The sequence below is a fragment of the Chionomys nivalis genome, chromosome 4 (assembly GCF_950005125.1).
Source record: "Chionomys nivalis chromosome 4, mChiNiv1.1, whole genome shotgun sequence".
NCBI lineage: Eukaryota > Metazoa > Chordata > Mammalia > Rodentia > Cricetidae > Chionomys > Chionomys nivalis.
Window position 1 is genome coordinate 102,424,576 of NC_080089.1, and position 27,563 is coordinate 102,452,138.

At 43.7% G+C, this 27,563-nt stretch overlaps 1 protein-coding gene across 1 annotated transcript in view; it reads right to left on the bottom strand.

Moving 5' to 3' along the window:
- Col6a5 (collagen type VI alpha 5 chain) overlaps positions 1 to 27,563 on the bottom strand; it is a 121,521-nt gene that overhangs the window by 12,795 nt on the left and 81,163 nt on the right. Inside the window, exons 30-37 of the mRNA XM_057768747.1 lie at positions 26,362 to 26,397; positions 26,208 to 26,244; positions 22,144 to 22,155; positions 21,073 to 21,560; positions 15,582 to 15,675; positions 14,427 to 15,074; positions 10,922 to 11,012; positions 8,126 to 8,334 (exon numbers count right to left, since the gene is read on the bottom strand). Coding sequence (XP_057624730.1) covers positions 8,126 to 8,334; positions 10,922 to 11,012; positions 14,427 to 15,074; positions 15,582 to 15,675; positions 21,073 to 21,560; positions 22,144 to 22,155; positions 26,208 to 26,244; positions 26,362 to 26,397 — 1,615 coding nt within the window. The remainder of the gene's footprint in view (positions 1 to 8,125; positions 8,335 to 10,921; positions 11,013 to 14,426; positions 15,075 to 15,581; positions 15,676 to 21,072; positions 21,561 to 22,143; positions 22,156 to 26,207; positions 26,245 to 26,361; positions 26,398 to 27,563) is intronic.

The following is a 27,563-nucleotide window of genomic DNA, read 5'->3' on the forward strand; positions in this document are numbered from 1 at the left end:
ATTTCTATTGCTAAATTTCAAGTGAACTGCAATTTTTCTTTCTTCTGTCAAATCCAAGCTGCCTGCCCTTAATCTCCTATCTGGTACACCGTTCTTCCTAACACCAAGCTGCCTGCCCTTAATCTCCTATCTGGTACACCGTTCTTCCTAACACCAAGCTGCCTGCCCTTAATCTCCTGTCTGGTACACTGTTCATCCTAACACCATGGTTTTCGTCTCCACAGACCCCGTTGAGCACTGAAGAAACGGCTCTGCGGGTAAGAGTTCCTGGTGTGCTGGCACAGGGATCTGAGTTTGGTCCCCAGCACCCAGGTAAAAAAGTTGGGTGTGGCTGCCCTGTAATGCTAGCACTGTGGGGTGCAGAGACAGAAAGATCTCTGGGGCTCACTGGATGCTGGCCTGGCTCTATCAGTGAGAGACCCTGAAAGGAGTAAGGCAAAGAGTGGTTGAGCAGGACACCAAATGTCCTCCTCTGTGAGCATGGACGTAACTACACACACTGTGGGACAATGGTTTTACCCTGTAAAGATTTGTTTCTTGTACTTGTTTAATAAAATGCTGATTGGACAGTAGCCAGGCATGGCAACCAGGCAGGAAGTAGAGGTGGGGCAATGAGAACAGGAGAATTCTGGGAGAGGAAAGCTCAGTCTGCAGTCCTGACCCAGCTGCAAAGGAAGAAGATGTGACTGCCTCACCAAAAAAGGTACCAAGCCACATGGCTAACACAGACAAGTATTATGGGCTAATATAAGTTATAAGAGTTAATAAGAAGCCTGAGCTACTAGGCCAATCAGTTTATAACTAATGTAAACCTCTGTGCGTTTCTTTGGGACTGAATGATTGCAGGACCAGGTGGGACAGAAACCTCTGCCAACAGAATGGTGCTCGGTCAACACACACATACACCACACATACATGCATACAACACATACATACATATCACACACACCACATATACACACACTACATACCACACAAACACACACATACACACACCATCCCATACTCTGGTGAGAAGCATAGGAGAGCATCTATAGATCTCTGGAGTTCGGTTTGTACAGCTCTCTCCTCTGTCCTGTGAACCTTGGTTTCCCAAGACTCTCAGATCTGTCTCCTCATCTCTGAGAGCTTGCTAGGCTCACCTGGCATTCCTTCTGCTTCACCATGGCCTAGAAGCTCCCAAGCCAGGAGGACATATGTGCTATTCACCTCATGTGTTTTTAATCTCCCAGTATCAACGATGTTCACTTCCTAAAGTCCATTGTTTAACTATCGCTTCATCTGTGTGGGCATTTTTATCCCCCCAGTTGGTTATTCTGGATTTGGTCCCAGAGGAGATTCTGATATGAAAAACTGGTCATATTGGTGGAGTGGTGTGTGTGTGTGTGTGTGTGTGTGTGTGTGTGTGTGCTTCCTTCTCCCGGTACATGAAGAGCTGGGCGCACATGTACCAGGTTCTTAGAACATTCATACTAACTGGCAGGATTTTGTACTTTGCAAGCTTGTTGGAAATATACCGGTTTCCCATTCCCCACCAAGATCTCAGTTTGAAGTTCTCACTGAACTTCTAGTCCAGAAAGAAGTCCTGATTAAATTGCTAATCAGCAAAGAAGTGAAGACAACGGCGTGTGTCTTGTAATATCCTTTGCCGTCAGTGCGCCACAGTGCACATCACCAACAAGTCGCCTCTGAGGTTGTTAGCCACGGCATGATGGACTGTACAGATGCGGGCTCCAGTGTTTCTGCCCTTGGGAGTTTACAGTGCTGGACCTGGGTTGTCAGCAGAGGCTCTCTCTGTTTTCCAACCACAGTTTTTCAGTTTTGTAAAAGGGTCAACCAGCACGTTCTTCTAAGCAGAGGACATGATTCCATAGATGCTGTGGTAGAAGGGGAAAGATTGACTGGCTAGGGTAATAAAATGGTTTTCATGCATGCCTAAAAATATTTTGGTTTTAGAGTTGTTGTTGTTTTTTTTTTATAAATAAACTAAAATCTCATTTCCCCTCAAATACCTAGCAAAAAATCCTTTTCTCAAAGGGCACAAACCACCTACCAAAAATATCTCTAAAAATAGGTTCCCTCTGTACTTAGAATATTTTCATGAAAATCAAAGAAACTAAATATAGATGGCTGTGCCTTGAAAATTCTAAACTTTAGTCCTATGCAAAGTATGATTTTTTAGTCTAAATTCATGTTCGTTGGGAAGACTTGGGCTTCAAAAATATTTCTCCTTTAAGAAAATCTGGCAGAAGCTTAAGTATAACATGCACACAGCTCTCAGAAATGCTCTATATTCTCGCAAAATGTCAACAGAACTAAACTCTCGCCTTCGGTACTGTGGTTAGTTAGTTCCGTGGTTCAGTTAGTTGAAAGGGCAGAGCCGGGAGAGCTGGCTCACCATCATGCACAAGACTTGGATGAAATGAATAACATAGTCAAATTTCCAAGGAAGAACACCCTGGGGAAATTAGCCTAACTTTACCCAAAGATGTGCACCACAGAGCCAAGTGTCAGGGGGAGTGGGTGTGGAAGGGAAATTTAGGGAGACTCTTGGGTGCATGAGTCCTTTGGACTAAATTGAGTGTGCCGTGAGTCAGCACGGCTGTCTGTCATGGTACTTGTGGGGAATTGCAAGACATTTGTGAGTTACCTAGTGGGCTGGCTTGGAATTTAACCAGTGCCAAAATTAGTCATGGATATATATATATATATATATATATATATATATATATCCATGTTTGTCTGTTTGTTTGCTTGCTTGGACATAGTTCCTCTGTGTAGCTCTGGCTGTCCTGGAACCCATTCTGTAGACTAGGCTGGCCTCACACTCACAGAGATCTACCTGCCACTGCCTCCTGAGTGCTGGGATTAAAGGTGTATACCACTGCCCCCTAGCTTAATCATGGGTATTTCATAGGCTATGTATACAGCTGTATTTTAAAAAATTCTCTCTCTCTCTCTCTCTCTCTCTCTCTCTCTCTCTCTCTCTCTCTCTCTCTCTCTGTGTGTGTGTGTGTGTGTGTGTGTGTGTGTGTGTACCATGTGCATACCTGGTGCTCACAGAGGCCAGAAGAGGGTAGAAGATCACCTGGAACTGGATGATTGTGAACTGCCACGTGAGTGTTGGTTCGCAAACCCAGGTCCTCTGAAAGAGCAGCAAGTCCCTTTAACCACCTCGCCTGCTCTAGATCCCTGTATAGCTGGAATTTTTCAAGTTCAACACATTCTCAACATTCAACCCATAAGATTAACAATGCTTTCTTTTCTGTTTCAACCTTCTGGTGCTAAAGCGAGTGTTCTAGCCACTTCAGGCCTGGTGTTCAGTTCTACATGCATGTCTTCTCTCATCAAATCTTCCTTTTGACACAAGGATGGAATTTCCATTACTCCCATTTCACATCTGAGCACACTGAAGCTTGGACATGGCCAATGATTCGGTCGAGAAATAGAAGCCTATACGAAGTAGGGCAGCTAATCCCAGATATGTCTCCATGTCTGACTCCCTTAGAGAAACAAGGATAGGCAGAAAGAATAAGGCATTTACTAGCCAGGTCAAGAAAGGCTCAGGGGTCTGATGTGAGGAACGCTGTCTCCCGTCCATTCGTATTCCTTCTTATAGAAGCCACGAGAGAATATTTTCTGCTAAAAGTAAGTCATGATATAAATTAAATGAATTTCGTCTTTCTCCCCCCTCAACAGTGGGCATTGTAAAACAGTGGTATAGGGAACTCCTGAGAATTTCAGTCTTAGCCTGATGGTGGTGGCGCAGGCCTTTAATCCCAGCACTTGGGAGGCAGAGGTAGGCAGATCTCTGTGAGTTCAAGGCCAGCCTGGTCTACAGAACAAGTTCCAGGACAGCCAGGGCTACACAGAAAAACCCTGTTTCACAAAAAGAGTCTGCGTCTTATTTCTGCCTGCTGTTAATTCAGTGATCCCAGTTCTCCAGGTCTTGGCTTCTCTCTAGAAAGCACCACGCTAAGACAGTACAATCTCACAAGGTTTCAGACAGAGGGGATAGAATTCTTCCCACAGTTCACAATACACCCACGGCACTACACGAATTTAATCTTTATAGGCAAACAACAACAAGAAGAATCCTAGGCTACAAAAATCCTTCTTGTAACAGAAAATTCTGCAGAATTTCGATAAGAAAAAAAAATGCAGCCTGGTGGAACAACTCCCACACAGATGCGCTCCCAGGGGCCCCCAGAAATAACAGCTTAGCCGTGTTTGTGTGTGCTTATCTGCAGAGGGCTTGGCAGCACTTCCTGAACCTCTTCACTTCACGGCAGCAGCCCAGGCCTGTCCTCCCTTCTGTCTGGTGAGGTCACCGGTGAGGGTTCCAGGGCCGGGAAGGCAGAGGGAACAGCACAGTTCCCTTGTTTTCCCTGTGAGAACTTCTTGGCTTTTTTTTGCCTAAGTAGAAATAATGGTTTTAAACAGATTTCATCCTTTTCCCCAATGATAGGACAAATGTTTCTGTTGGACTCAAATTTTCTAGGTAGCTCTTAGATGGATGAACATAAAATGGCTCTTCGCTTCTGAGTCATTTTGTGTTCCGGAGCAGAAGTCAGCAGAAAGGACCGGAACACTGAGGCAAAACACTACTAGCTCTGGAAATCGCTACCCAAACCACCTACCATCTTGCCCTTAGGTTTTAATGATGTTACTCCGTGTTTTGTGTTCCTGAGTAGGTTTATTATAAACCATTTTTTTAATTAAATTAAAAAATTTAAAGACTAGAATCGTACCACCAAAATTATTTGAAAATAACTCTCCAACATAATGATGAGGTTTAATTTATTTTCAAGTTTGGTGAATGATCATAGCTCACCATTTGTAAATGAAGAGATGTCATCACCACCCACTAGGCACACACTGGTAAAAATCAGCTCTTTGGTGCAGATGATGAGAGGGTGATAGGACAACAGAATGCCAACTAATTAGCATTCAAGGAATGGCTCTGAAGCCAACTCTGCAATCAAATGCAGATTTAAGTGTAAGCTCATGTATATTCAAGCTGAAAATGAGTCAGCAAAAAATTAAAATCAAACTACATGTTCAAGAAGCGGTCAATAGCTAAATATATTCATTCATTAAAGGGGACATTATGAAAGTGTTTAGAAAAAAATCAGTATATAGTTTATAGCAATATGGACAATATTAGACATAACATTACTTGAAAAATAGGATCCGCGATTGAATAAAGCTCTGAAAACAAAAATTCCTATGGGAAAGGCAAAGAATGCATCGACACTGGAGAGAGCTCAGTTTGATAAATTGTTTGAAGTTTTATGTTCAAATTTTATTGTCACTCTATGGTGCCTTTGAGGACTTTTAAAAACTAATATCCTGGAGTAATGATGGGGACAGCAACAGACAGCTGTAGATGCTGTAGGCCTCTATTCATACCAGATGCCAGAATCACCCTTTGGCTGTGACAATAAAGATGGGCTCCAGGCATTGCAGTTAAATCCTTAGAACCCACATAGTATAAGAAAACCAACTCCTGCAAGTTCTCCTCTGACTTCCACTTGCACGGTGGTTATTGCAGCACACACACACACATACGCGCACACACGCACACATGCATGCATGCATGCAAACTAAATAATGAACAAAGAATGTACAAAAATTTTAAATCCATTCTTTTGGGGGCTCCACTCCTCAAACTAATGATCAACTCGGTCTAGGTGGAACATTTGCAGGATGCATTTCTAGTGAGTTCCCAGGTGCTGCTGCCATGGGCAGAAAACCTCACTGTGAGAGTCCCTTGGGCAGGTGATCTCAAACTCAAAGTCGTGTGGAAATCCATAGAGCCCCATAGAGTGGGACTGAGGATGAACCTGGGGCAAGCCTGGGCAGGTAAAAGCTGCAGAGGGAGAGGTGGCAGGCCAGGCAGTGGTTGGGTGTCTTGTGGAAGAGGGTGCTGGGTGCTATACAACACACAATAGTCCACTGGGAACTCTACAATTTTTAAATGGCCAAGATCACTGACTCTCCCTCAAGCCTCTCCATTCAAGGACAGAAAGGTCAGCCATCAGCTGCAGGAATTTAATTATAATTGAGTAATAAACATGGCATATGGAGATACTCATCAAAGTTATTAACTAATTTGTGCCATGCATCTGGAACTTATCAAGACTCATCTCTCAGTGACTAAAGGTTTGGAATCACAACTGACTCCGGAAGGACAGCACATCATACAGAAAGTTCTTAGATTTTTTTTTTTGTAACTACACAAGATTTGAGAGAGAGAGAGAGAGAGAGAGAGAGAGAATATGCAGGAAGAGAGAAGAGGAGGGGAGGAGGGGGAGAGAGAGGAGAGGGGAGAAGAGATGATGACACAGAGACAGAGAGACAGAGAGAATATGATTTGAGACTCAGACTTATTTATGGGATAAAAATGTAAGCATATCATTCCCAGGTCTGAGACACTATCTCCAGGCTACCACAACCTTCACAGTCCTCCACGGGAATGCCCCACATCCCCCACATGCTTCAGAACTTTGGTGGGGTACTATTTCCTTCTGATCCTCCTGCTTAGAGATGTGAACAGGTATTTCTTCAACCAGACTGAACCTCACAATAGCGGCAAGTGTCTGGATTTTTCAGACATCTGGAAAGGCAAATGAAAAACCTTCCCTCCCTTCTTGAATCGCTGTCATTATGTCAGCAATGATGGCGCAATGGAGCCTCCCTCTCCCTCTCTCGTCTGCGTTCCCTGATCCACTTCCAAGACTTGGAAATGTTCACCTCTAACGAAGCCATCACGAACCACAATTTCCCACTCTAACACACGGCCAAAATGCATTTTATTCTAGTTTATAAGCCAGATGAGAATGGATTCCTATGCCTCAAGGACGACTGTAATCCCCTCACTATTAAATGGACAAACAAAATCAACAATATCCATTAAAAAGAGCAGGGATCTAATTCTCTTGATCAGGCTTTAAAACCGCTTTAATGAAATCTCAAGCGGGCTTAATGAACAGACAACACAGGATGACACACGCCCACGTTTACTCTGTCTCTTTAAAGCTATCACATCTTATGTTTCAACTAATAACTGATTGACTTTTCAATTCTTCACTGTAAATTTGAAAAAACTAGTTTGGCTATTTTTTTTAAAAAAAAAAAAAAAAAGCTCAAATGCTTATATTAAGAAATGCTTACGAGGACATGAGTGTTAAATCCAAGGAAGGGAAGAGCTGTCCAAGAAGCTGCTAAGAATCCACATTATAGTGTGAAATTCACCCTTTTTTCTTTTGTATTTGCATATTCTAGCAACACATATGATGCACTGTATAAAATACTTCAGTGCCAACATTCTGGCCAAATGATGATTTTGGAAGATTCTAGATGCATAGTCTGAATGGCTGAGTAGTCTGTTTGAGATTTCACTTGTTTTTATTTCTAAATGTGTCTTTACTTTTATGTGTATGGGTATTTTGCTTGCCCATGCCTGTACATTACGCGTGTACGGTGCATGCAGATGCCGGAGAGGGCATCCAGCCCTTTGAAACTGGAATTAGAGGTGTTTGTGAGCTGCCATGTGGGTTCTGGGAATCAAGCTCAGGTCCTCTGACGAGCAACACGTGCTCCCTGCCACTGAGTCACCTCTCCAGCCCCTCACATTTTCAAATGAAAATACAGATATCCGTATGTATTTCATGTGGTTATTATCTTACATATCAGTTTGTTTTAAACTATTAAATCTTGATGCTAAAATATTGAAAGCATGCTATGGTTCTGTTGTACACGTCATTTCTGGGTGTCTCAAAAATCAAGCTTAACCCCTCTCACAGAAGCACAAATTCTGGAGCAATAGTCAGGCTGTGCTTACAGGTGTTTTAGCCTATTCGTTGCTCTGATATTCCCTATACTTTCTTGTAATGCATCACACAAACTTTCTAAATTGTATACGCTGAAGACTTCTTAAATTTCTTTCAGTGCATCATGGACAATTCTGAGAGTTTATGCCGGTTATTCCCTTAGCAGCGCCTGTTACACTGGATGTACCAGCCTGAATTGGGGCCCAGATACCAGCCTTCATGTATTTAGTTCCCTACTAGGCAAGCCTCCAAATGACTTAAAATGTTCCATTACCAGTCCATGTTCTTACCAGACGTGAGACTTGCCATTGCTGCCGATCCCTGATCGTTTTCATAGTGACTCACTAGCGTTTCTGGCTTTAGCATTTGGTTTGCCATGTAAACCAAATGGTCGCCCCCATGATCCTCCAACATAAAAGATGAGTCTTTCCCAGCGCTCAGCTCTTGACCAAAAAGGCTGCTCTTGCTTGCGGAAACCTCATGTAGATTAGCAGCCAATCTGGATGAAGAAAAAGAAAGTTTTAGGCTGAGTTCAGATAGTTTAGAAAGATGCAAATAAAATATCCAAACATTGTACTTTCTTGAATTACTTAATAAGAAATGGGGGAATGATATCACAGTTGCTTGGTTTGTAAGCATTAAGACCTGAGTTTGAGCCCCAAGAATACACACAATAAAGCTGACCATAGTGGTGTTTGCTTGGAATCCAAGCACTAGGAGGAAAAGGCGAGAGGATCCTGGGGGCTCTCAGACAGCACAGTGAGCCCTAGGCCAGCGAGAGAGCCTGGCTCAAAACCAAAACCAAAAACCAAGGCAGATGATACCTGAGGAGAAACAACTAAGGTTGTCTTCTGGCCCTCCACGCACACATATACATGTGCACCCACAAGTAAACAAACATCTACACACACATACATACACAGAAAAGAAAAATATTGAGTTCTGAAAAATTCTACTGTAATTTTAATCAAATAATTCATCTCCATTTAGCCTTCCTTTCTTCACGTTCACCTATAACCTATGAAATATTCCTTTGGAATAAGGATTTGCACAGAGCTGTCAATAAAAGACAAGGAAGTCATTCATCAATCGGCCACCGGAACAACCTTATTACCCCTCAGACCAATACCAATTACCACAGAAAATGGACATTAATGGACAAAGCCCCGTTCCGAGATGAATAAGGTTACAAGGAGAATCTTGAAGTGGGGCCAGCACTTATATTGACAGTTGGAGTTCTTTGTGATATCTTAGAATTATATTTTTATTCAGATAATAACAGAAAACATATATAAGCATATTCTTGATAACGTCATTTTGATTCAGCATTTGTAGTTGTGTTTAATACTGGTGTTTGGTATGCAGAAGTATTATTTGGCTGTGGGGCAGAATAAATAGATGTAACATATGAAATAATGCTGTCACAGCCCACGAAGGCCAGATGACATCATGACACACTGCACAGATGATGGTCTGGTGTGTGTGTGTGTGTGTGTGTGTGTGAGAGAGAGAGAGAGAGAGAGAGAGAGAGAGAGAGAGAGAGAGAGAGAGAGAGAGAGAATGGAGAATGCAGGATGCCATGCAACAACAGAGGCCAACTGGGCCCAGGTGCATCTGCAGCATCTGCCAAATGACACACCTTTTGTCTTCAAAAATTTAGCTTTAGAAAAACAAAATCACTTGCCGCATGAAGTTAGCATGGGACTGTTTGTGTATGATTTTAGACTTGAAGTGTAAAGTTGTTTAGACTCAACGATTGGGTAAGAATCACAAGTGTCATGTTATTTACAGCGAGGCTTGTGTTTGTACATGCTCAAGTAGCAACGCAACTTGTCTGCAGCCTATTTAAAAGTCTGCGGCTTATTCAAGGGGAACCACCCTACTTGACATTAATGTTGTCTTTCCTAGCAGTTGGCTGTTAGACACAGCCTTGCTAAACTACCAAATAAATGGAATCTGACTTTAAAAGAGCATGCACGTGCATGAATTCTGCTCGTTTCTGGATACCTAGAAGCCATATCTTCTCAAGGAAGCTGCCTTGCTGAATGTAATCTGAGACAGGGAGTAAGCAACTATGGGCCAAGACCAGCGATAGCGAGGGATCCAAGCTCAGTGGAGCTCCAGCTAAAATCAATCACTAATTCTCACAGTTTTTGAGGGGCTGGATTCAGCCAATGAATTGTTGTATTTTTACTTAAGATATAATATTAAGGAAAATTGTTGGCAGGTGCAAGCATATTGAAGGTCTTCTGTGGAATGCTTTGAGGTTGACCATGACTCTGATGCAGATCTAGACGTAGTGAGAGGAGGCTCTGGGGCTGGCCGTTACAGTGCCCTCGCAGAGGTATAAAAAGCCCCAGGGCTGGCTGTCACATTGCCCTCGCAGAGGTATAAAAGCCCCCAGGGCTGGCTGTCACAGTGCCCTCACAGAGGTATAAAAGACCCCAGGGCTGGCTGTCACAGTGCCCTTGCAGAGGTATAAAAGGTGCATGCAAAGAGGACACTGTCTGTTGTTGACATGGTCTTTCTTTCTATGTAGCTCTGTTGACCTTGAACTCACAATTCTCCTGCCTCTGCTTCTAAAGAACTGGGGTTACAGGAGTGTAGCATCATACCCAGATAAGGTGGATGTTAAACAGGTGTGGGGTAAATACCAGTTCCAAAGAAGGGACCACTTTACTCATGACCACAAAGTGTGAATGGAACCTTATGAGAAGGAATAGGATCCCAGGCCTGATCAGAAACCAGGAAGGGGAAAGCATAGTTCCCACGAGGCACATACCAGCCTAGTGCAACTAGAACTCAGAGAACAGGAGGGATGCTCTGGGCAGTGAGGTCGAGGAGAATCTGTGAGGTGTTATTGTTTCAGGAGTCAAATAAAGTCATCCCTTTAAAGGCACGATTTAATGAAATTTACGATGGTATTTAAAAATTTCAGACTGGAAAGCGCGCTTGGTGTTTGGTGCTAGAATTCATGAAGAGCCTTTACCTCAGAGACTTTGATAGCTTCCTCTGCCTAACAACCTTCCCTGACAGTTCCACACCCACTAGTCAATTAACTTGAATGTAGGCACTCTGCTACCTACCGGAGGCTGCCGTGCAGGGCATCTCCCCTCTCTATATTGAGGCGCCGGCAATCGCCCTCTAGCATTGGCGGTGGGTACTGATTGAAGCGACCTTGGGAGAGAACAAAGAGTTGATTTCAAAACTAGAAATTGGGTTTTCTGGGCAATGAGAACCCCAACAGGAATCCTCTCAAAGCAATAAATGTTAGTGACACATTCCAAGAGAATTTGGCTGCGGTGAAGATGGAAAACACTGACAACTTTAGAAATGGCATTCACAACTCGAGCTTCAGCGGCTTTCAGTGGCCAGAGAATTACTAGGATCATGGGAAAGCACTCAAGGTATTCAGGGAAGGGTTAATTGTGACGCGGGGACTCATGAGTGCTGCATGCCCGTGCTAACACAACTGAGAGGCAATCCATCCTGATTCTCTGAGGCCTTTTCTCCCAGACTTAAAACTACTAGCTCAAACATAGAAAAGATGCTGTCTTATTTCATGATATTATTTCTTTGCTTCTGCACCAATAAACCCTGATTTCCTACGAGAAAAAGGATTTTAACTTACTGTCAACACAATACATCTCTTTAATCTCTCCGTACTGCCTGCAGGCTGCACAGTGCTGTGGTCCATAATTTTCCCTCTCATTCAGGAAAACAAATTTTAATGAAACAAGGCCCTTGGTTATTGAAGATCTAAGATCTAAGAAAGCATCTCATAGTTTTATTTCTCTTATTCTGGGATACGCTTTTCTTCCTATTTGTCTGAAATGAGACTATGTCTCTGAACGACTCCATTTGCCAATGGCTATTGGCGGAAGGAGGAAGCAGGACACTGCTGTTACCTCTGTATACAGAAAAGCAAAAATGAAAAACAGATCTGGGGCTGGCACTTTGGGGAAAAGTTATCAAAGAACCAGAAGTTGCAAGAGCAACCATTTAACTACAACCGATAAAATGTGTTCAGAAAGACGGGGAAGGTGGGAGCCAAGGTTTATCAGTTTAACTCAATTGCAACTCACTGCCCAGCCCAGCAGGACCAGATCCAGGATGTTTTGAGTCTATTCAAATCGCTGCATTGTCAGCCATCCGGAGGACACAAAGGGCAGCACTCTGTGGGGAATTATGATGGACATCCATGCCTCTAGTTAAGAAGTTAAGATTCTAAATATTTAGTTTTTGTAAGAGTTTCTTTCAGATGAGAAGCTGTTTGGGGATGACCCAACAGTCTACTGCACAGGTGTTCCTGTGACATATGGTGTTATATATATGAAAATGTTACTATAAAATAAAAAAATTCTAATCCAGTGGAAGGGTTGGTATCAACCTGTGCTCAGAAGCACTGCTTTGATCTGTCTTTTGTGACATTCACATGAGACCATTGGGTTTAAAGGCAATAATCTAGCATGCCCAGGAGGATGGGCAATGGGTTCAACAGTTGAGTCTGAGTCATAGGAGCCAGGCAGGGGCCTCCTTACAGTGGAGAATACTAGTCCTGCTGTGGGTTCACCCTCAACACAAGGGAAACAGAGGGTGCAAACCTCACTCTAAACCTGACAGAGTCCCAGAAATAACAAGCTCAGCTCCATTTTGTGGAATCTTCCAGAAGACAGTGCTATTAGATAAATGTTTCCCAGAAGTCCATGAGGTTAAGACTTGGTGTTTAGGGCAGAGTTATTGGGAGCTAGCCTACTCGTTAGGAGGTAGGCCTAATGGGAGGTCCCTAAGTCATTGTGCCATACCCATGAAAGAGCTTCAGGACCCTTCCCTTCTCCTCTGTCTTGTTTCCCAGTTTCTTGTGGACACAAATTTGTTCTCCCCCACACCCCAGCCATGATGTGCCAAAGGCACAAACAACCAGGCTACCTGATTCTGTGGTGTGGGGCAATGGTCTGTATTCTGTCAATTATATTTTAAATAAACTCTGATTGACCAGTAGCCAGGCAGGAAGTATAGGCAAGACAACCAGACAGGAAATAGAGGCGGGTCAATGAAAACAGGAGAATTCTGGGAAGAAGGAAGTCCTAGTGTGCAGTCATGACCCAGCCCCAGAAAAAGCACGATGTGACTGCCTCACTGAAAAAGGTACCGAGCCACATGGCTGACACAGACAAGAATAATGGGCTAATATAAGTTACAAGAGTTAATAAGAAGCCTGAGCTAATGGGCCAATCAATTTATAACTAATGTATACCTCTGTGATTTTTCATTGAGACTTAACTAATGCAGGAACCAGGCAGGACAGAAACCCCGACAACCGGGTAGGGAACAGAAAACTGCAGTCAACAGAATGGCACCCAGAAACCTCAGACAACAACTCTGGACAGTAAATTCCACAAGCATGATCAGAAACAAGTCTATCCTCTTTATAAACTAATTGCCTTGGGTATTTAATTCAGTATTAGGCAGACTAACACAAAGGGTTCCTCAGCAAAGGGTTCTTGGTATTTGGGGGCTGGGTTTTATTTTGTTTTTGGAGGGAAGGGCTGGCTGTCCATCCTGTGAATTGTAGGATGGTAATGGCATCTCTAACTTTTACCTGTTTGACATTAATAGCACTATGAAAATTGTAAGAATCAGATCAAAAACTGTCTGGGGCATTTCAAACTATCTCCTGGAGGCAAATTAACACACACACATACACACCACACACACACATGCGCATGCACATCACACACATACATACACACATATGCATGCATGCACATGCATGCACACAGAGGAGGGAACACACAAACTATTTCTCCAGGGAAGTGTTTTCTTACAATGTTTGCGGTAATGGGCAAGGTGCCAGTTCTAAACCGTGGCAGGCCGACACCATTGCTCTCTATCCTCTCTGATGACATGACGTCCACTGACCATGCACTTGTATACTCTAGCAGTCACTGTCAGCTTCCTTTAAAAGCGTTACAGTGCTTGTTCTCAATTTCTGAACTCGACTGGTCAGCCTTGGCTGACCCGTATCCAAAGGGGAACACATTGAAGCACACAGGACTGCAGCCATGCTGCTGCGAGTATGATCTGTGACCCCTGACACTGGCATCTCTCAGGTGCCTGTGACAGACAGTCTCAGGCTCCACCCTAACGCTGCTGAACAGGAAGCTGCCTCCAGGTTTTTAGGAGTCCTATGGGACATGGCTGGGCCATCACATTCTCACACAGTTCTCCACTACATGCCGAGATTAGAAAGTAAACTCATTTAAACGCTCAAATCCTACTTCCTAAGAGCTGTGAGGACTTCTTCAGGCTGAACAAGTACAGTTCAGAAGACTACCACCAGTCACTCTGTGTTTTCTACTGAACAGATTTTGGCAAAAGATGTTCTACCATAACAAGGTCTCACCATGATCTTACACCCAAGGCATAAGCCATAAGCAAGTTGTATTCAGGATATGTCCCACCTTTGGCCCCAATCACTACCTAATTTATATATTTGGATTCATTATAGACTTCATGATATTGTTCTTAGGTTATGAATACTACTACCAAATACTATTCCAAAAAGAAAATAACCAAATAATGACTTACGTCTGACAGAGTATACAAATGGCTTCAGAAACCTCACAATATAATTCAGATCTGGCTTGTGCATCCTCCCAAGCTGTATCAGATGGTGATCGCGTGGGTAGCTGGCTAACTGTTCCAACTCATCTCTTTGTGTGGAGCCCAAAGAAACCACAAATATGACATAGCCTTGACATTTGGCCCTCAAAGATACCGTCCTCACAAATTCCTCCTCCTCATGATTCTCCCCAGCTGAAATCACAATGATGACCTTGTGCTTTCTTAGATTGGGGGTTCCTGGGAAGAGATTCTCCATGGCCCACTGCAGGCCAAGACCAACAGTGGCATCTCCATTTAGTTGTCGGATGGAGGTGTGGACGAAGTTCTTCATGATGGCTTGGTTGTCGTAGGCTGTAAACTCAAACTCTGTCTTCACCTTGCTCTTCTTTCTGGAATTTTCTGAGGGAGAATAGCTCAGCAACGCAATCCTGTCCGAGGCTGAAGGGTTTGAAGTGATGTGGAAGTTGTCAATCACTGAGCTCACCAATGTCTTCATGGCTTGGAAGTCATCATTGGCTATGTGACGGGAATTGTCTAAGAGCAATGCTACATCCATGTATGAATTTTCAGGAAAGAAAGTCTCTTCTGCACAAGTATTTGGAAAACACTTGTCTGAAAACACACAGAAAGATATATCATGGGATCCGTGTTAGCATATGATACTGAGAGCTTCTAAGCATTTATGATCGTATCAAAACTTCTATTTCACAGCATTTAAATGAATAAGAAGGGGTCAATGTCCGAGTAATGTAGCAACTAGTGCTAGTATCAGGGGTCTATGGTAAAGAAAGATTTAGGCGGCATGTGCCCATGAAGTTCAAAATCATGTCCAAACTCCCGCAGAAAGTATTTTCAGAGGTCTAGAGGCTCTCAGTACAAACTACACACTATCCTCGGAAAGACTACACTAGTCAGATAGTTTCCATACGTAGTTCTCACATTCTGCAGAAACTCTATAAACACTAGAGATTGGAATTCTGACATAGTGCATTTTCTAAAACTTAAAAATAGAACCGACCATCATAAATAGAAATCTCCCACAAAAGCCCAGTTCAATAACTCCCTGGGAAGACATTAAACCTCCTGCACAGTCAACCTAACCTTCCCCAGTGGTCTTACCGTAGCAAAGTGTGCAGCGCCGAAGTCTTTCCAGGGGCTCATAATTCCCAACTGGAGGAACTGGAATCACCTGAAATGTCCCGGTGTCATCAAACTGGAAAAAAAAATGAAATTGAAATTGAAAAAGCAATAAATAAATGCTGTTGGTACAATTTTAGCCTTTATTGAGAAATTATTATTATGTGCTCCTCATGAGGAAAAGCTTGAAGAATGCCTGCCATCACTATTACTTTGCACAATCCTTGATAGGATACACAGATCACCAGCTTATAAAGTTGGGTCCTTCAGAAAGTGTTCATGGGTAGGTTTCCATCAGTCACTTCAGGTGAGGATGCCACTTCTATTGCACCCCATCAAAAAGGTCAAACTTTCCGATGTCACATGAACCTTTTCGATCATAAATTCCAGTGAAGTTTATTTCAAATGGCAATAGACTGAAGACATGGTGTTTATCCAAAATTCTTGCTCATAACTCCTCCATTGTGTCTCCCATGACTACCTGTAGCTGCTCCCCAAATAACCATATAGAGACAATATTAATTATAAAAGCTCAGCCAGTAGCTTATGTTTGTTACTATCTAGCTCTTATAACCTAAATTAACCCATATTTCTCATTTACCTTCTGCCACATGGTGGTACCTTCTTTCAGCACGGCATGTCCATCTCCTGCTTTATCTGTGCCTTGCTCACAACTCCCCCACCTCTGCCCTCCTCCTTCCCAGCATCTTTTCTTCTCCCAAAATCCTGCCTAGCCATTGGCCAGTCAGCTTTTTATTAACAATGAGAGCAACACATTTTCACAGTGTACAGAAGGATTATTCCACAGCAGCTACCCTCATTCTCGTTCTGTTTCTTGATTACTGTTTTGCTTTAATGTTCATCAAAATGAGCAATATGCAACAACCATTTATTAATTCACTGAGTCAATACCTAATTTGGGGATGTTTATTTTTATGGTCCCATGCAAAGCAGATGCTGTTATCACAATGAAGGGAACGTCCAGATGGTGATGAGGCTAGCCCACAACCCACAGCAAGGCTCAGGATTGCTTTCCCCCTCCCTCAGATCACAGAAGGATTATGAAAGCCAGACCCCCTGCCCTTCTTTAAAGTGCTGAATGTCTGAACATACTTGTTCAACCTTAGGATGAAAGTTATGTTGTTTCTCTCTTATGAACTTGGGCATTTGGACCTTACTCAACAGTTGACCGTTTTCGGTCCCACATCTAAAAACTACATGCTCACTCGGTGACCCACAGAAATTGGTTCATAGGAGTGACCCACATGCTCTGCCTTCATTTATTCATGCATCCAACAAATATAGATTGGATCCAACAAATATGGATTGGATGCCATCAATGTTATAGGTGCACTTTTGATGGTAGGGATATTGAAATAAACAGAACAGAAAAAAACACCTTTGCATTATACTCTCATGGGATAGACCTATCATACGCATCAAAGTAAGTCAACTTTCTAATATGTTGACCAGAAATTAATTCCCTTGAAAATGGAGTAGGGTAGTGAGGGTGGAAAATACTAGGTACTGTTTAAATGAAATTCACCTAGAAAGTGAGACAGAAAGAGAAACTGAGCGAGGACAGCCAGTGAGGTAAGAGAAGAGCCAGGAAGACGAGATGCTGTGAAGGCTGACCTTCAGTGTAACGCTCATTGCCATCCTAATCAGAAGAGCTGACTAAACGCAAAGGACTATCTGCAGGGTTGGACCTCCTGCTTTCCTCATAGGAGCAAGTGGGGAAGAGAGGATCATTAGACTCTCACCAGAGATTCTAGACACTTCTGTCCTCATTGCCTCCTCCAATTGTATGTAATTCTGTCCAGCCTATGGTTGTGGGATGTGCTAGCTATGTAGGAAGTGAGCCATTAACTGAATAGAGACCTCATCTAAGCAGTCATGGAAGAGGCGTCATCCACATTTGGATGAAACTGCTTAGCAATGCAGCGGTTTGGGTGACACTCACAATCCTCTAAGGAATCCTTTACCCGGGCACCTGTAAGCAAGCCTTCACTCACACTCTTGGGCCTAATCCATTGGATTAGTTACGTTTTGTTGCTGTGATAAAAATACCATGACCAAAACCAGCTTAGAGAAGGAAGACAATTCCTCAGCTGGTGGTTCCGGAGGGTGAGAGTCCACAATGGTGAGGAGATGCAGCTGCACGCAAGAGAAAGGCAAGAGATCATATCCCAACCCTAAACAAAGGAGACGGAGCAAACTACACGCGGGGTGAGGGTATAAGTTCCCAATCAACCCATTGATAGGCTTCCTTCCAGCAAGGTCATACCTCCTAAAGGTTTCATAGCCTCCCCAAACGGTGTCACCAGCTGGGGGCCAAGGATTCAAATTCTGACCTATAGTGGACATGTTTTTAATTCATACCACCGCAGCCCTCACGTGTCCACGTACCTGTAAGTAAGTCCAATAAACTCATTGGTTCACTAAGCTGGTATTGGGTGAGTTGTTGCTTTCGTCTGTCACTGGTGTCCTATTTGAGGTGAGTGGACATTTGTTCATGTAAGGTGTCAGTGGGGAAAAATGTTTCCAAGAAAATGCAGGGTCCACAGTTATCTTAACCTTGCTAATAAATAATATGGGCTGAGTGTGGGAACCAGCCCCTAAGTACAGAAATATTGAGAACATTGTTGACTGAAAAGAGCACTCTGGGGGCAGGAGCAGGCATAAAACCGTGAATAGGATTTGCTCAAGAAAGAATGCAAGAGCCAGGTGATGGCCTGTGCATGGCCCCAGCCTCCAGCACAGTGAAGAAAGATCATTTCTAGACTCCATGAATTCAACTTAAGCAACATAGCATGATGTGGAGGGGGAGGAAGGAAGGGAGGGAGGGAGGGAGGGAAGGAGGGAGGGAGGGAGGGAGGGAGGGAGGGAGGGAGGGAGGGAGGGAGGGAGGGAGGTGAGAAGAGATGCTGTGGACAGCAAACAGGCAATTTTCCCTGAGAAATCGTTGTATAGGGAGCTAAGAAATAGGGTCATCACTAAAGTGAGCAGCTGGACCAGGAAAATGACATTTTTCCTCTCTTGACTAGAAGGCTTTGGCAGAAGGCAGTGAATGGTTTAGAGCAGACAGAGAGCCTCCAGCGAGAACGAAACTGTAGCACATTAGGAGAATGCCTGGGTGCTCAATATCTGTTCTGCCCAGCTCAGCTCATGGGAGGAAACTCCGCAGAGAAGAACAGATTTCTCGAAGTTCAATATAAAACTTGCAATGTTTTTATACATTTCCGGAACATCAGGGGGATGCTGCAAATTTGGTTTCCAACTGAGGCAGAGCACAGAGATAAAGATGAGGCGGCGTTTTCCAATAGATTCATCAAAAGAAGCGGTTTGAAAATATACGAGTAGTGTGAGGTGGCTCAGAAAAGTGAAACTGCCCAAAACCACACAAAAATGTTTATCTCCTTATAAAATAGTTATAATAATAGGATATTCTTTATCACATCACTAAAAATATTTTTATGATGCTAATTATATGTATGGGTGTGTATCTGTGGGGGGGGGGGCATGGGGACCTGAGTGTAGATGCCTGTGGGACTCAGAAGCACCTGATAACCCGGAGCTGGAGTAACAGGTGTTTGGGAGCACCTGACACGGGTGCCATGGATTGAGCTCAGGTCCTCTGTAAAAATATTACATGCTGTTTACTGCTGAGCCATCTCTCCAGCCACTCATAATGGCAAACTTTTTAAAACATGCATAAAACTCCAAAGTTACAAAGTACACAGAGAGGGCATAAGGAAGAGGAGGAAGGCATTCTGGATGGAGAGGCACACAGAGGCAGGGTATACATGAAGTGACTGGAGGGAGCGCAGCACAAGATGACACGTGGCTAGCATGTTATCTGGTGATAGCAGAGTGATAAGAAATATCACTGGGGTAGTTCTCTATAGGGAGCAGTTGCAAGTGCTTCCCGGTGAGGCCTCCATGGGGTTGGGCATGGTCCCATCAGGCTATAAATTGAATTTGATATTCTTCAGATTTCTCCTGTTCTACATCTAATTCTAGAACAGGAGAAATCAGAGCAGAGATGTCACTTATTTCTTGCAGAGAGCAAAATTAGGCAGGCAGGAAAGCCTAAAAAGATAAACCAGGGGACCTTGACTTCTAATATCTGTTTTATCAGAGACTTTTGTGGCTCCTACTTCCAGAAAATGTGTGTGTGTGTGTGCACGCGCGTGTGCATGAATGTGTGTATTCATGCATGTGTGTGCATGCACCATGCGTTTGTGCATGTGTGTGTATGCATGTGTGCATGCATGTGTGTGGAGCAAGTTGACTCCCTCTCACTTTTTTGTCTGGCCTTGAACTCACAGAGATCCACCTGCCTCTGCCTCCTGAGTGCTGGGATTAAAGGCATGCACCCCCACTGCCCAGCAATGCATGCTTCATAGCCTCCTGAGCAATGAGATGGCTTCTCCCAGCTCCAGAAGCCTCTTGTGGATGTGGGATGGTCTCCACTGGCTCTGTGTTTAAACGTATGGCCCCCAGTTGGTGGCGCTGCTTTGCAAGGCTGTTGGACCTTTAGGAGGTGGAACCTTGCTGGAAGAACTCAGTTCCTGGGGGGCAGGTCTTGGTGTTTGCCGCTGGGCCCCATTTCCTGTCATCTTTGCTCTTCCTACTGCAGATACCATGGTGACCTGCTGCCTCATGCTTCCCCACCATACAAACTGCATCCTTACATATCTGTAAGTCAAATAAACCCTCTGTCCTTCAAGTCACTTCCTGCCAGGTGCTATGTCAGTTATGAGGATGCTAACACACACGTGTTTCACAAGTGATCAACACACTGAAAGTCACGGGACAGTAAACAAAAAGGATCTACAGTTTTGGGTTTTCGTAGATTGTTTTGTTTTGGATAAGAAAGCAAGACAGAGGAGCATTGATTGCTTTAACACAGCGGGTCCAAAAATGAAAGAACTTCTCTAGAGGAAAATACTCATATATATTAAATATCTTGTACCATTTTAAGAGCTCAGAGCTCCCCTGAGCTTTCTCCATTACAGGTTAAGCGTCTTTGTCTGACAGACAACAGTGAGCAGGTGGCTATTCCGAGAAGTACAGGACAACGGGGGGGGGGGGGGGGGGCTGGGGGGGGAGCAGAACGCCCACTCCCGCACTTTTATTTCGGAGGGACCTGAGCTAATATCTTGGTTAGGCACTTGGTAGCTGTGCAGAAACGAATCTCTCCCTAGAACTCTCCAGGCCTCCGTTCTGAGTTTTAACATGGAGATTGCACATGTGTCCACATCCATGATTGTGAACACAGGAACATGGACGTGACGCTCTAGCACCAGGACCCAGCTCATAGCAGGGTCAGATAAACTGCTGCTCCTGCTGCTGACTCTTTAGGAACTGCAAGGGGGATGGAGAGACCACTCCACCACCCTGACTCTGTGTCACTGTCATGCTGCCTGACCTGTGTCATCATCTTAACATGAACAACGGAGATTCTTACCCCAAAAGCCTCATCAAGGAAAACTCTTTCATTATAAGCAAAGACAGCAAGGCTGATATCCAGGGCACTGAACTCCATTGTGGCCGTGAGAATGGACTCTCTGCTGGCTGCCTGGCCGTTGCTGAAGAACACCGCAACTCTCCTGACGTTGGATCCTGAAGATGTCCGCTTGAAAGCATTGCGGGCCACAAACCTCATCGCGTTGCCAATGTCCCTGGCCTTCTGGGGGACTTGGTATTTTATTTGGGAAAGAAGCTGAAGGAGATGTTTCTTGCTCTGGTAGTCAGACCCACGGATGAGATAGCTGGTGTCTGAGTCATAGGAAACCACAACAACCCGGGCTCCGAGAGGACAGTTATTTTCCCTGATGTTGAGGTCGCTGACAATGGATGTGATGATGTCTCTTGTTTCATTAAATCTCCTTTCTGTGATTCCAGAGGACTGGTCCAGAGCAAATACCAGCTCTGTTGGATACACGGGACACTTTTCTATGAAAAGGAAAAGGAAAACTATTCAAAGATCTCACTAAGTCACAGCTATTTCCACACCCTTACCCCAGTGAAGTTGATTCAGACACGGGAAATACCAGGCGACAGTGGAGGTGTCATACAGGGATCTAAGGACTCAGGCATCCTTACTGCAGCTTAGGGCCTCACAAGACCAGCCCTAGGCAGGGTAAGGTTCATACGTGGCAGCACTTTGTGGAATGACAGGTGGGGATGTGGGTCAGAGGGAGGCAGAACATTGAGCACCTCCGAGAAGCCAGCACTGATCGGGGACTGTATAGATGAATTAGAACCCTGTTTCCTGACTCTCCAGTCCATCCTGACTCCTAGAAAGTCAGGAGCGACTGTGTAAAATAATGAGTAGAAAACTGGGATAGGCCCAAGACAGAACAATAGTGAGAGGTGGCAGGGTCACTGCTGACCATGTACACTAACAGGTTCACCAGTAAAAAAGTCTGCATAAAAGGTGGAAGTCCTTTCTTCCTGGGAAAGGAGGGCTTTCTTCAAATTGGTCTTATCAAAATCCAAACACTATTTCATCAAGAACAGAACACAGAACACTCACCTTTCCAACAGGCTGTTTTGAAAAAAGGAAAAAGAAGACAAAGAGAGATGAATCAATTATGCTTTTGGAACATAAACCAAAAAAAAATAATAATCTAAACAATAGAATTCCAACCAAACTGAAGATTTGGGTCCTCACTTGAAATGAGGCTAGTTTCTAAGTTTCAGGGAGCCATGGTTAAAAGACCAGGGAGCTATCCGCGGAGCTGTGTTGATTTGGGAGCATTTCTGACCATTTGCCCCTGTGAACCAGCGCTGGCTGACTTCAGCAGAATTGTAGCTGAAGTTGAAAGGCTGATGACTTGTCGTAGAAGCCAACTAGATGAGGCTCTGATTAAATGGCCAGATAGCTGAAATCCAATTTGCTTTGTCTCTCATCTTAGAGCCTTCGGAGACTCATTCAGCAACACAAGGCTAAAATATGGTGTCTGATTTTCTTTCCTGATGAATACCTTGGGAATTTCTATTTGTAGAACTGTGGGGGTGGGGGTTTTCAGATAAACTTTGTCTCTGATTAAAAATACAGCTATTTTTCACTCCCAGAGCTTTCCCCCAGGATTTCTGCGAGCAGGGCAGCATCTGGTCTAACTGTAACTCTCGGGCACATCAAGGGAAGTGATGGAGGATCTTTAAGAAATCCCAGGCCTGATAGTCTCCCCCTGGGAAGCAAATGAATCATCCCAATTTTCTTCTTTTTTTTTTTGTTTTAAGTTTATTAACACTGGCAACAAACCAACATCCATGGTACACAATCCCTCATGGCAACCCTCCTAACACCGAGAGTTTATCTTCATCCTGTGGTCACTGAGATCCCTACAGCCATCAAGCACATGTGTAACCTACAACCTCCTCCCTATCCCAAGGCTGAAAACATCTTTCCATGTATTGACTTTGGGAGGCCAGCTAGGATTGAGTCTAGAAAGTGGGGTGACTTTGGGAGAAATCACTTCACTTTTGCTTAGTGTGTTTATTTATTTTCCTCAAATTCTCTTTCTACGGCTCCCTTCAAAGCACTAACGATTTGCAGCCTCCTGTTCTATAATCAATCATTCCCCTGCCCCATATTCCTAAATTAATTTTATCCTCAGGGGAGAGTCCCAGCTGCCCATTTAGAACATGGTACTAGTCCCTAGGTGAAAGAGAGCTGGTGCAGAACAGGGGATGCACAGATGCGAGACCAGGGTCCAACCTCAACATAGCCTTGGTGATGCCTTATATATAGCAGCCCACAAAGGCCTGCCACCCAACTTTTATCTCCGTTCTATAAGTGGGAGCTCAGTGCTAACCCACTCTCTCTACCAGATTACGCAACCCACCTACCCTTCTCCAACTAATTACAGGCTGACTCCTTTTAGTCAATGCTGGGAAAACTCTCTCCAAATCTCAAACTCTGTAGGAACAACCTCCTCCTCTCATCCCGGGTCTCCCTGGGGAGCTGGCAATGCCTACAGAGACTGATCGCCCCAACACTGCTCTTCTTTGCCTCCTCTCCTGTGCTGAAGAAATTTCTAGCTCTTAAGGTCTTTCATACTAACCCTTCCTCCTGATCTTCTACATGCATGTATACATGCACATGTGCAGGGACACTCACCCATGCACATGCAGAAGCTGGTGGGGGGAGTTGAGTAGGGAGAACTATTCTCCTATTGCTCTTTACCTTATCTTTATTCTTTGGGAATGAGTCTTCTTAATGAACCTAGAGCTCACTTTTTTTTCAGGCTGGTGGCCAGCAGCAAGCTCTTTGATCCTCTTTCTCTAACACCCTTCTGCTGGAGTTACAGATGTGCACAACTGTGGCATGCCCGCTATGTGCACAACAAAGTGCCTAGCTGTGGTTTATGTGGGTGCCGGGGATCCAAACTCAGGTCCTCATGCTTTTACATGGGTGCTCTTACCCAACACCTCAGATCTTCCTCTCTGACAACTTTCCTTTTTCAAAGATTTGGGACTCCATTCTGTGCACCTTGACCTTTCTCCATTCTCACCTTCATGAATTCATTCCTTCAGCTCAGTCTCTAGTTTCACAGCCTGGGGAGCATCATTATCTCTGTGGTGTCAGGGACCACCCACATTGAGTGGCTCCAATATCTAAATAATTAAGTAATTAATCAACTAAATCTACATCCCAGGGTCCATCCCTTGAGTACTTTGCCCCCCATCAAAGTACTTTGCTTATTGTTGTCGTATCAATAATGGAGCTACTTTATGAGCCCCTGAGCTGGTCTTATCTCCAATATGCATATTGTCTCTTCCTAATTGCATAACACCGTATGAGCCAATGTCTTTGTAATATGATTGAGCATCTTTTGGGTATATGCCCAGAGTGGTATTGCTGGATCCTGAGGTAAGTTGCTTCCCAATTTTTTGAGAAATTGCCATACTTATTTCCAAAGTGGTTGTACAAGTTTGCATTCCCACCAGCAATGGATGAGTGTTACCCTTACTCCACATCCTCTCCAGCATAAGCTATCTATCATTAGTGGTTTTGATCTTCGCTGTTCTGACAGGTGTAAGATGGTATCTCAGAATTGTTTTGATTTGCATTTCCCTGATGGCTAAGATGTTGAACATTTTCTTAAGTGTCTTTCAGCCATTTAAGATTCTTCTGTGGAGAATTCTCTGTTTAGTTCTGTACCCCCATTTTTAATTGGGTTATTTGGAATTTTGGTGTCTAATCTATGTTCATAGCAGCATTATTTGTAATAGCCAGAACCTGGAAACAACCTAGATGTCCCTCAACTGAAGAATGGATAAAGAAAATGTGGCACATTTACACATTAGAGTACTACTCAGGAGTAAAAATAACAATGACATCTTGAAATTTGCATACAAATGAATGGAACTAGAAAACACCATCCTGAGTGAGGTAACCCAGACCCAAAATGATGAACATGTTATGTACTCACTCATAAGTGGATACAAGCTATAAACAAAGGATATTGAGCCTATAGTTCATGATCCTAGAGAAGCTAAGTAACAAGATGAACCTTAAGAAAAATATATAGAGATTCACCTGAAAAGTCAAAATAGACAAGATCACCTGCCAAATTTGAGAACATAGGGGTCTGGGGGAGAAGGGAGGATGGAAGGGGAAGAGTAGGAGAAAAGGGGAGGGGGGCAAGAAGAACTTGAGGGAACAGGATAGTCGAGATGGAGGAAGGACAGAGATGAGAGCAAGGAAAGAGATATCTTGATTGAGTGAGCCATTATGGGGCTAGCGAGAAACCTGGCTCTAGAGAAATTCCCAGGAATACTTGTAGATGACTCCAGCTAAGACCCTAAGCAACAGAGGAGATGGGGCCCAAACTGGCCTTGCCCTGTAGTCAAACTGATGAATATCTTAAATATCACCATAGAACCTTCATTTAGCAACTGACAAAAACAGAGCCAGAGACCCACAGCAGAGCACTGGGCTGAGCTCCCAAGTCCAGTTGAAAAGTGGGTGGAGTGAGAATATGAGCAAAGAGGTCAAGACCATGATGGGTGAACCTGAAATAGTCTACCTGAGCTAATGGGAGCTCACCAGCTCCAGCTGGGAAGGAATAAGCATAGAACCAAACTGGTCCCTCTGAATGTGGGTGTCAGTTGCATGGCTGGAGCAGACTGAGGGGCCACTGGCAGTGGTACCAGAATTTATTCCTACTGCTTGTGCTGGCTTTTTGGGGACCCATTCTCTTTGGATGGATACCTTCCTTAGCCCAGACATAATAGGGAGGGCCTTGGTCTTTCCCCAAAGCAATGTGTCTTACCCTCTCTGAGGAGTGGATATGGGTTGGGGAGGAAGGTGGGGAATGGGAGGAGGGGAGGGAGTGGGAACTTGGGTTGGTATGTATAATGAAAAAAGATAGTTTGTTTTCTTTTTAAAAATAAATAACACCTTATGAGCCTGTGAGCTTATGCCTTTTTTTTCAACTGACTGTCAGAGGTCCCTGCCATCCCAAGGCAATCCTACAAGAGAGGCTCCTCACCAGAGGTCAGTCTCCTGATTCCACAGATCTGCACACTCAGTCCCCAGTGTCCTCGCCAACCACTAAATGTTCTTGACTGTAATACCCAGATACTCACGACTGTGGCTCCGCAGGAACTGGATCAGATCACAGTGCTGCAAAGTTTAAAAGTGAGAGAGCAAGCATGAGTGCAGTGACCCTCTGGGGGATGTGTTTAGTTCCCAATGAACAGTAATGATTCTGCTTGTTTGCAAGAATAAAGAGATACGTACAGAATACGCAGGCTGCCCTGCTGTGCCTTTAGGACCCTAAGGGGGAGAAGAGCAAGTTATTATTTGTGAACTATATTTTTTAATGAGAAAATTTAAAAACTGTAAACACCTCTTCCTTTATTGGAGGTAAAAATGACAGAAGGTGGTTAGGTACTATGCTATCTGGTAGGTCAATTACTTACTCCACTCCTATCAAGGGTGTATATTATTTTTGTTTCTATTAAAACTGCAATCCTGCCGGGCAGTGGTAGCGCATGTTTTTATTCCCAGCACTCGGGAGGCAGAGGCAGGCAGATCTCTGCAAGTTTGAGATCAGCCTGGTCTACATGAGCTAGTTCCAGGAAAGTTAGGGCTATGACACAGAGAAACCCTGTCCCAAAAAACAAAATAAAACTGCAATCTCTAGAAGAGATTTTTCTAAAGGAGTCTTTTTTAATTATATTTTTCCTTGTTTCCTAATTATACACAGCAGACTTTCTCCACAGGGTAGAACAAAGGAGATGGATGTATTGAGCATGCAGAGGTAGATTATCTTACAAATCAAGATCCTTAAAATGCAAAAGGCAATAAGCCTCAGTACATATAAAAGAACCAAAGGCAATTGCATAGCAGATAAAATTTACACGCAAAATGACACAAGACTGAGGAACAAAGGAATATAAATAGCTGGGGAGGGAATTTACTATGAGATTACTTCTCTTTGCAATGTCAGAAGATACGCCCATAAAGTCTCACCAGTACGTCTGCCCAAGTATGATGAAACAAGGGTGAAATGAATAGAATACCAAAGCAAATGGGGTAAAGCCCATGAGGCCTCAACCCGACTAAAGAATCATAAACAACTGAAGAAAGCTGGGAGGGGGAAAGGTGGTTTTCCCCAGGGAAAGAACACTAAATGGCTGTCCAATCTAAATAGTCAGCCCCCAAAACATGCATACAAGTAACATTATACAGACTGAACAGGTTATATTTAAGTATATATGTACATGTATTGCATATATGCATATTGTATGTATATATATTGTATGTATTAGGAATATATATTTATTTAATATATGTAATAATATACATTAGGAATATATACATTTATATGTGCAATAATAATTACAGAACATAGAGATCATAAATTTGAAGGAGAATGAGGAGGAATAGATGGGAGTGGTATGGGAAAACCTTTTGTATATGTGTTGCTTTTATTTGTT